Source organism: Pituophis catenifer, unplaced genomic scaffold, assembly GCF_029215685.1.
Source record: "Pituophis catenifer annectens isolate HBS135680 unplaced genomic scaffold, rPitCat1.0.hap2 SCAF_1, whole genome shotgun sequence".
Classification (NCBI taxonomy): Eukaryota; Metazoa; Chordata; class Lepidosauria; order Squamata; family Colubridae; genus Pituophis; species Pituophis catenifer.
Window position 1 is genome coordinate 247,593,599 of NW_027256881.1, and position 9,806 is coordinate 247,603,404.

At 39.8% G+C, this 9,806-nt stretch overlaps 1 protein-coding gene across 1 annotated transcript; it reads right to left on the reverse strand.

The window, feature by feature from the left end:
* Positions 1-637: 637 nt before the first annotated feature.
* INS (insulin) lies at positions 638-3,115 on the reverse strand. Its single transcript, XM_070957410.1, has 2 exons — positions 2,929-3,115; positions 638-765 (listed from the first exon to the last, which is right to left on the reverse strand). Exons 1-2 carry the CDS (start codon positions 3,113-3,115, stop codon positions 638-640), a joined length of 315 nt encoding a protein of 104 aa, XP_070813511.1.
* Between the last annotated feature and the right edge of the window lie 6,691 nt (positions 3,116-9,806).

A 9,806-nucleotide genomic window follows, 5' to 3' on the forward strand; every position in this document is an offset into this window, starting at 1 on the left:
AAGAATTACCAAGTATAACTTCCCATAAAAGATCCCTTTGCCTGTTCTTGAAAATTGAGGATCAAAAATATCTGGTGATCCAGGTACTTCTGGTGTGATGCAGTAGTGGGTTGCTACCGGTTGCCCCGGATTGGGCAAACCCGTAGCGGCGGTGGCAGGAGGCTCCGCCCACCCTCCCAGACATCTCTGCGCATGCGCAAAAGCTTCTGCATGCATGTGCGAGCGCACACACATCCACAAGTGAACTGGTAGCAACGGGATTTGAAACCCACTACTGGTGTGATGATATTTTTTTTTCATTTCCCATAAAAGTGCAGATCAAATCTACTAAATGAAATGAATAAAATAAAATATTGCAGACAGGAATGTACTCCATATCTATGTTGTAGGTCAACAAGCAGTCTCTCAGTTGGGCTATCACTGCATTCTTCTGAATTTTAAAATTCACAATGAAAGAAAGATATGAAGCCATAAATAATAATAAAAATATCAGATGTGAAGAGAGCATGCAACATAGAGAAAACACCACAAAAACTGTTTAAATAGATTCATGGGGGTTTTTTTATTTAACGACTTAAAAGGTGCAGTAGCAAAGTGCTTTTTTTCTCCATTCCTGCATGGACCAGTTTCTTTTCTTCTAGTTACAATAGTTCTCTAGTTCATAGAGAGAGCAGGTATTTTCACAGCATTGCTCCACAATTCCTCTCTTCATTTTCTGAATTTCTTGGAGTGGTACTTCCACCTCATTCGATAAAGGACCATTCACTACCAAATAAGAGAAGACCAACATTAGATGGATGTTCGAAGTGTATTCAATAGAAGGTATATTCATTTGGACTTTCTGTTTCAGTTTGGCATCCCCAAAGATATTATAATGCCTCTGCCTTTCCCACCACATTTGCTTTTGGGGCTGAGTTTAGGTTGAATACTATTGATTATTTTTGACAGTTTCATCCTTCTTCCCGATGAACAAAAGTTAATGTTACAGGGACTTGCCTATTCTGCTACGTGATAACTGTTTCGTGATTTATTTATTTTTTAATATACCTGCCTTGTCCTTGCTATGGCTATCAAATTGTCCTGGCACTAGATTATTGTACTCTGAGTCAGTTAACTGAAACTGAGCTGGATGTTTTAGACCCTGGTTACACATTGCACACTTTCAACTGAGATTAAATGAGCAACAGTAAAGCAAAGCTAAATACTAACAAGGTGGAAAGGCTATGGATTAGTATTTCACAGATCGGGAAACTGAGTGCATCTCCAGGGCTGGATGGGACTGTATTTCCTTTTGAAGGAAGAGGTGCTTCATATGTTGATAAACTCCCAGATTCAGCACTATCCCAGCTTGCTACCTCCAAACAAATACAAATATAGTATGATGGTCTGGTTCCTAGGGTCCTCAATAATTGAAGTGTTTCTCATCCTACATACTACATGACAGTCTGCTTTCCTTTTAGCCAAATGTAGCATGCTCTGCAAACCCTTGCCTACAAGTAATGAGTCAAGATGGTTTGCATAAAAATCAAGTGGAAAAGAAGGAACTAGGATTCTTCTCTGTGTATTTGAAATGAGAAATATGATGCATATTTTTCCCCCAGCAGGATGCATTGGTTTTGGGAGCTCTTGGCAAACTCCTTGTGGAACTTTTGATTCAGAGATGCTTCTTGGTCTGTCTACTGACTTTTAGGAAAACACTTAAATTACATTATTATTGCCATAGTAGCACTATTATTTCCAGGCTACTGAAAATAACAGGAGTATTGCTGTCAAATTGGCACTGATTTAAATTGACCATGAACAAGGAGGCTGCCTCACTGACAAAGGGAAAACGCCACTTTGGCATTTAGGAGATGTATGCATCTTGGATATCAGTCTATTCCATTCTCCATTTAACAATGGAATGATCAAGAATCAATCAGGGTAAAACAGAGGGAACAACATTTCCTAATTTCAAACCCATTGTAAAAGCATTGGTCTGCAATGTCCACAATCGCCAACCATGCCTGTGGGAGTTGTATCCCAAGACATCTGGAAGGGGAAAGGCTGAGAGAAAGGAAGGAGCCAAATGCTGTTGTTGTTTTTTTAACTCGTTGAAAAACTAATTTGGGAAGTTTACATTCATAGCCTCCTCTCCTGAATTATTTTGCTGGGTTATTTAAGTTGTCTATGAACAGCGTTTGCCAATATTCTTCAGATTCAGAGTGTGTATTTATCTATTTACCATATTTTATAGCTTGCACCAGTGGTGGGTTTCAAAATTTTTTACTACTGGTTCTGTGGGTGTGACTTGGTGGGTGTGGCATGGCTTGGTGGGTGAGTTGGTGGGCGTGGCAGGGGAAGGATACTGTAAAATCTCCATTCCCTCCCAACTCCAGGGGAAGCTTACTGCAAAATCCCCATTTCCTCCCGATCAGCTGGGACTCAGGAGGCAGAGACTAGATGGGGGCGGGGCCAGTCAGAATTTTTACTACCGGTTCTCCAGAACTGGTCAGAACCTGCTGAAACCCACCTCTGGCTTGCACCAATCAAGACTCAGAAAGAATCACAAGAAAAAAGACATTAAAATAACCCAATTAAAATAGGCAGCAATAATTATGAACCAGATGGTTGCCAACAGCCACCCTATAAGTCAATATCTCATTAAATTGTTTCCAGGGCTTCCTGGAAGGTAGGGAGGGTTGGAGCAGAGCTTCTCTGGAGACAGCTTGTTTCATAGTCTGGGGGCAACTACAAAGAAGGCCCTCGAGTGTTCTGACTGGATGTGGTACATCATGTTTTCAAAAACAATCCTTGATATATAAACACCATTATCTTTTTCTTGCTAGTTTAAGACTATCTACCTACCAGGTGGTGAGTTATAAAGCAAATTCACCAGGTTATGTTACAGACAGGGCATTTTAGGAAATTAGGGGGGAAAAACCTTACCTAGTGGTTGTTCTATGTTCCTTCGTGTCCTGGGGGAATAGTAGAAGCCCCGCTCTCCACATATAAGGAAAAGGGCTTCCACCAGATGAGAGCCACACAGACGTTGATTGGGAGCAGCTTGGTTAACTGTAGGAGCTGAAACAGCCAGCAGCAGCAGGAGAGGTAGGGAACGGATCCAAAGAGCCATGGTGATGCAGATGAAACTTTGGAAAGGAAAACAACAAAAAATAGGTTTAGAAAAAAAGAAGGATAACAGGTACTAAGATTACCATGATTCCATATTTTACCATGCTGCAGCTGCCTCTGGACAATTGCCCAGTTACTTCATGTTATAGGGTAGACTGGTACATAGGGAACAACATCCTAGTAATTGCCAGGGGAATTAAGGGGAATTTCTTTCCCTCCCCCCCCCCTCCACTTTCCTTCCCATTCACAGCCTAATATACTTGCCCTCTTGCATGTTGCTTGAATGGTGTTGGGTTTTCTCTACTGAAGAGTAACTTGCTATGTTCTCCCTATATGATGCGGCCAAGCTTTAGTGGTAAAATGCTATTTGCTATGACATTTATTTCATAGCTTAAATTCCATGACATGATCTTAAAGAAGTACATGAAATATTTTACAAACTTAGATTAAGATACGGAAAAACAGCCTGTGGTGGAATCTTGGGAGAATTCCAAAATAAGAGATATTTGATAGTAAAGGAATTAATTCCTCAGGGAGTTAATGAGCTGAATATATTTCAGTAGTGACTGGGTAGTCCTCCGTTATGGACTGAGCAGGGCAGGATGTAGCCCCTTCCAACTACTTATTTTATGAAGATAAAGCATGGGTGAGAGAGATTTTTCTAGTGGTTAAGGAGCTGGCCTAGACCGTTCCTTAAATTGCACTTTCTTGGTTTATTTTCCTTGAAAACAATTCACTTCACCATCAGTTCAATTCTTCAGAACTGAAAAAGCTTCTTAGCTGAGAAGTGAAACATTTTCAAGGAAGGAAAAAAAAACCACAAGGAAGTCCAGTAGCCTTTTAAAAAGCACCTTTAGGACAACCATGACCTGAATGATTGAGAATCTATATCAGGGGTCCCCAAACTTGGCAGCTTTAAGACTTGTGGACTTCAACTCCCAGAATTCTCCAGCCAGCATAGCTGGGTGTTGAAGTCCACAAGTCTTAAAGTTGCCAAGTTTGAAGACCTCTGATCTGCTCTATATAGACAAGAGTCTTTGTCCTTCCTTAGGTATGAAAGCTGGCTAGGTGACATTGGGCCAGTCACACACTCTCAGTCCTATCTACCTCACAGGGCTCTTGTTGTGGGGAAAAGTGAGAAGGAAGTGTTGACTTTCAGATAACGCAGGGGCTTTTTGCTATGCATCATAAAGTTGTTGCTTTTTTAAAAAGAGAAATAGGTTAGGAAAGTACTGAGTGCACTTAACTCATTTATTTGTTTGTCAAATTTAGATACCGTCCATCTAATCCCAGAGTGACTCTGAGCAGTGTTCAGTTAAAAGCATATATTTAAAAAGTGCAGCACATCAGTAAAAGGAGCCAAGTAGAAACAAAAACAAGTTAAAAACCAAAAAAGATTTATGGTTGCCAAATCTGGGCTGCAAAAATCTGGCCAGCCAGAAGATGGCACAAAAGAGTTTTAAGAGTTTTCTATCTCTTTTTTGCAGTCTAGATGTGGTAACCCTAATCCAAGTTTCTAGACCTTATTTCATATAAAATAAGACTACAAATTGCTCCAAGTTCTTAGTAGATAAATAACTGGTCATTTACCAACACATTATACAGCATATCACTCATATCACATACAGCAAATTAAGTAAACTGTCCCACACCACAAAGAATACTCTGAAAACACTTCAACATTGCCAATATTTTCACAGAAAGAGAGAGAGAGAGAAAAAAAAATGAAAACCCTGGAAAATGGCTTACCTGTCAGGTCTCAACCCTAGTGAGGTTCTGTTGCAAAGAACACCACCTGGCTGATTATTAATACTGTGGAAAAAACAAGCCATTGAAGTAGCACCCCACCCAGTACTTCTCACCAAAGCCCCTTGTTAATCCTTTTGAATAAAACAAAACATTTTTAACAAAGGAGAGCTGATAAGAGTGGCTTATCTCTTTAAGTCTGTTGAAAGGCAGGAGTGATAGCATTTGCTCACTTATGGTGAGGGAGGAAGTGAGAGAGCTAAAGAGATAGGAAGTGGGAGGTAGGACAAGGCATGAATTCTCCACACCATTCCAATACTCTAAAATATAAATTGGAAAACTTTAACTCATGTACATCAGCTCAGTTATCCAATCCAAGCAACCCTCAGATAGATAGTTCAGGAGCAGTGCCAAAGCCCATGTAGAGATGCTCAGAGATCCAACAGCAGGACACAATCATAACAGGATCACATTGGCTACTTTTAATAAAAGCTGAGGTGGAAAAGGGAATTTGATTCAAACTAAAATTTAACATTCAGAATTAAGGCTGCTCCTCTATGCTTTTTAAGGACTATACCCCACCCTCCATTGCTGAGTCTACGACCCCAATAAAGATTTGATCTGAAGGCTGAAAGAGAGTGGGGAGTGGAAGGCAAGAAAGAAACACTTCCAATTATAAATGTTCTAATTTTGTTACAAACAAAGCACCAATACAGATGAATGGCAAAGGAGAGATTTAAATCAAGGACTTGGATTATGGATTGGTTGAGAGACGAAGAAGTGAGGTATATACAGAAACCACAGTTCATTTTGCTGGAGTTCTGTAAGAGTTCCTGCTCAGATGATGCAGAATTAACAGCCGGTGCAAAGTAAATCAATCTATAAAACTCATTCTTTCTTCAGTGTGCTATGATCAGTTGTATAAGCCCTGTCATTAAAAGATACACTCATCACTCCTTCAATTTATTTCCCTTCTTCCACTCCCTATCCTAGCATCATTGGAAAGTACCTATTTTTTTCCAGATCCCATGAACTCTGAATATGCTCCCCAACTACAAAAATTCTTAGCTCAGTTCCATGCAGAAAGCCACAGAATCTCTCTGAATTCCATGGAATCATGGAAATATATTGCACACCTATTTGAATGCCAAACTTTTGAAGGCAAAACAAAGCAGACTTACCAAACCAAGGTGATAGTGCAAGGATGCTGAGAGACTAAGGGGAATATGTAACTCCCATCTCATCTCCTTGCCATATTTATAATCCGGAGAGACGAGATTTTACCAGATCAACATGGTCATTTTTTTTTTTGCTGGTTCAAGCATCACATTAAGTCTTAAAGATGAGGGGGGGGGAATAGTAACAACAGCTTGCTGTTTCCGTCTCATTACACCAGTAACCTGTGTTTGCTTCACTGAATTTCTGCCTTGAGTCTTTGTGAGCCTTTTAGCAGGAGAGATAATAGGGCTATTAAACTTGTCCAATTACACTAATGCTGGGCAATTGGCAATGCTTGGATTGGGATGACCACCAAGCTGTCCATCCCACCAGATGTTTCTGAAGGGCAAAATTAAGGAACAGCAAACATGTTAACACATTCTGCTAATCTAATCCCTGCTGGGCAACTAGTGATAGGACAAAGTTGTTGACAAGATGCTACTCTTGCCAGGTGTTAATGTGGAAAGAAAATACTTAGAGCAAATAATAACCAAGGCCACATTTCCTTGAGAGAAAACATGTGGGAAGCAAGTCATGCCACCCCAGTAGATGAGTAGTCACCACTCAAGGTTATAATACAGTTTTCTTTCATGAGGTCTAGTGTCATGATTTCTTGCCTCTGATTATGGAATAGGAATAGGAATAGAACACAATATTGTCCAGATGTGATTGGGCACACAAGGAATTTGTCTCCAGAGCAAGGAAAATTACAACATCTATATCTTTTTCACCAGAGAAAAATTATGTACAGATATGGTAGAACTAGATCAAATTATAAATAAGGTGGAGAAAATGAAAAATGAGGAATTTTTTTTTCCCTCATAACATCACAACTCCTCCAGTGAAGCTGAGTGGTGAGCAATTCATGCCAGATCCAACAAATGACTTCTTTATACTACACAACCTTAAACTGTGACAACTGTTGCCATCACATAAGAAGAAAGAAAAATGAATAAGGCAGTTACCCATTTGAAAATATATTCTCAACTAAAGTACCGGGGATGTCTGGTTTTTATTTGAAAAAGCCGCACAAGGACAGCAACTCTTCATGTTCCAAACAAGGATTGAATAAAGGCAGAACAATGTATTTTCCCTCAGTAGGTGTTGAAAGCAAGGTATCTGTTTAGTTTTGGAGTTAATGAGATCAATCTATGTTACAGGGGAAACTAGGAAAGTATTCTATGACATGTTGAAGAATAAGGCTGTGGAATCAAAGATGGGGGAGTCAAAACACATATCCAAGGGGGCAGAATGGTTGGAAAAGTGCCTTTGAGATACAGAAACCGAGCAGAATCCATGCTTGAATGGAATATAGGTAGTCTTCAACTTACAACCATAATTGAGTCCAAATTTTATGTGAGACATTTGTTAAGTGACTTTTGCCCCATTTTACAACCAGATTTGTTAAGTGAGTCACTAAAGTTGTTAAGTTGTTAACACGATTGTTAAGTGAATCTGGCTTCTCCATTGACTTTGCTTGTCTCAGAAGGTCACCCAAAGTGGATCACATGAGCCCGGAACACTGCAACCATCTAAGTATGAGTCAATTGCTAAAGCGTCTGAATTTTGATCGTGTCACCATGATCAGAACTGTGAAAAATGGTCAGAAGTCATTTTTTTCAGTGACGTTGCAACTTTGAACGAACTGTTGTAAGTCGAGGACTATCCATATAACCTTTTTTTTTCAGGTTTGCCAGCAAATTAAATTTCCCAATGATCATTGCGGATAATTAGTTTAACAAACTATTTGATGAATACTGGGTCTAATAAAGTACATACAACCCACCCAAATGCCCATGTGTGCCAGATGGATGGAAGTGCCACAGCACACTGGGACAAGCAGAGTAAGACAATTACGTGCCAGAGATCAGGAAAAAAGCAAAGCATGGATGATGAACACAAAATAACAAGAGTCAGGACAAGCACTTTAATGACCATAGAATCATAGGGTTGGAAGGGACTTTGGAGGTCTGATCACACAGTAAGAGAGTTGGAAGGGACCTTAGAGGTCATCTAGTCCAACCCCCTGCTCACACAGGAGACTTGTACTAGGGATTCGAACTGTTGAACTGCCAACCTTTCTGATCGACAAGCTCAGTGTCTTAGCCACTGAGCCACCTAGTCTGGTGTAATGGTGAAGGTGCTGGTTTAGAAACCAGGAGACTCTGAGTTCTAGTTCTGCCTTAGGTATGAAAAACACTGGGTGACTTTGGGCCAGTCACTCGCTCTCAGCCCAACTCACCTCTCAGGGTGGTTGTTCTGGGGAAAAATAAGAAGAGAGACTGTTAGGTATGTTCTCTGCTTTGAGTTACTTATAAAAATAATAAAAGCAGGATTTTAAAATCTAATAAATGAAATAAATGAAAAGTACCCAAGACCGGCTTACAATGTGTCAAATGGATTTCATTCACTGACTGCCTGTTAGACTTTACTAGGATTGCTGGGATTGGAGGTGCTGTTAAATGATCAGTCTTTCTACCTCTCAACTCTTCTTAATCCAATTTAAAACACCCTCGGAACTATTTTAGGTTGTTTTGACTATTTGCAGGCATTAGGATCTTATGTCACTGGCATATTTACATGTTTCTGAGCCTTGAGTGTTACCAGATATGCTCAAGAGCATAGCTCAGACTTCCACAGAACCTTCTCCTAATACATATTCACTAAGGGAGCAATAAACAATGGTCTAAAGTAGATTCTGTTGAGTTAAATAAACCCAGTTACCCCATACAATAATCTCTTCCAATTGAAAGAAGGCTCTTTTTTCTGACAAGTGGAGAGTACAGAGAATCAGAATATTCAGGTAAATTATACAGAAAACAGCAAGATAAATACCACGAATTCAAATTATTTTAGTAGGGGGGGATGGATTAGTAAGTATGTAATTTATCAACTTTCAAAATAAGAGTAAAAATACAAGTCAAATGAAAGCCCAGAATAAATGCTAATTGTGCTGATGTTGTGGTGTTTTAAGCTTTTGCTTATCTTAATCTTCCTGGGATCATCAAGAATGGGATTGAGTTGATTGATAAAAGCTGTCCTTGAGACAAAATGGCAAGCAGGAAGGGGGGCGGGCTGAAGACTGACCATTTGACTGTTTGTAAATTAGGGAACAGCAGTTGAAGGAAGGAAAGAATCCAAAAAGGGTTGGAAAACAGGGGGTCATGGTTTGTTTGTTGCCACTGGTATTTAGCCTTTTTGGCAGAAAAAGAAACAACAGCAAAGCTAGAAAAAAAAAGGCAAGCACACACACTCCAAGGAAATTGAGGTGAAAAGGTTCTACTGAAGTTCACCTTGGAGACAGAAAAGAGAGCTAAAAAGGAATGTTTGCTCTTTTCTAATACCACAGCTGGCCTGATCTAAAAAGTATAGGTAGTCCTCGACTTATGGCCACAATTGTGCCCAGAATGTATGATGCTAAGTGTAAAGTGAGTTTTGCCCCATTTTACGACTTTCTTTGCCACGGTTGTTAAATGAATCACTGAAGTTGTTAAATTAGTAACATGGTTGTTAAGTGAATCTGGCTTTCCCGTTGACTTTGTTTATCAGAAGGTCACAAAATATGAACCTGTTGTCCAGCATCAAGAATGTAAATCACGTGGCCATGGGGATACTGCAACAGTCATAAGTTTGAAAAATGGGGTCATAAGTCACTTTTTTCAGTGCCGTTGTAGCTTCAAATGGTCACTAAATGAACTGTTGTAAGTCGAGGACTACCTGTAGTGGGA

Bases quoted from the DNA above. Each gene is read 5' to 3' on its own strand.
- INS (XM_070957410.1), bottom strand. From the start codon at position 3,115: ATGGCTCTTTGGATCCGTTCCCTACCTCTCCTGCTGCTGCTGGCTGTT. The intron at 766-2,928 runs GTAAGGTTTTTC...CTTATTTGGTAG, and splicing joins GAACATAGAACAACCACTAG to TGAATGGTCCTTTATCGAAT.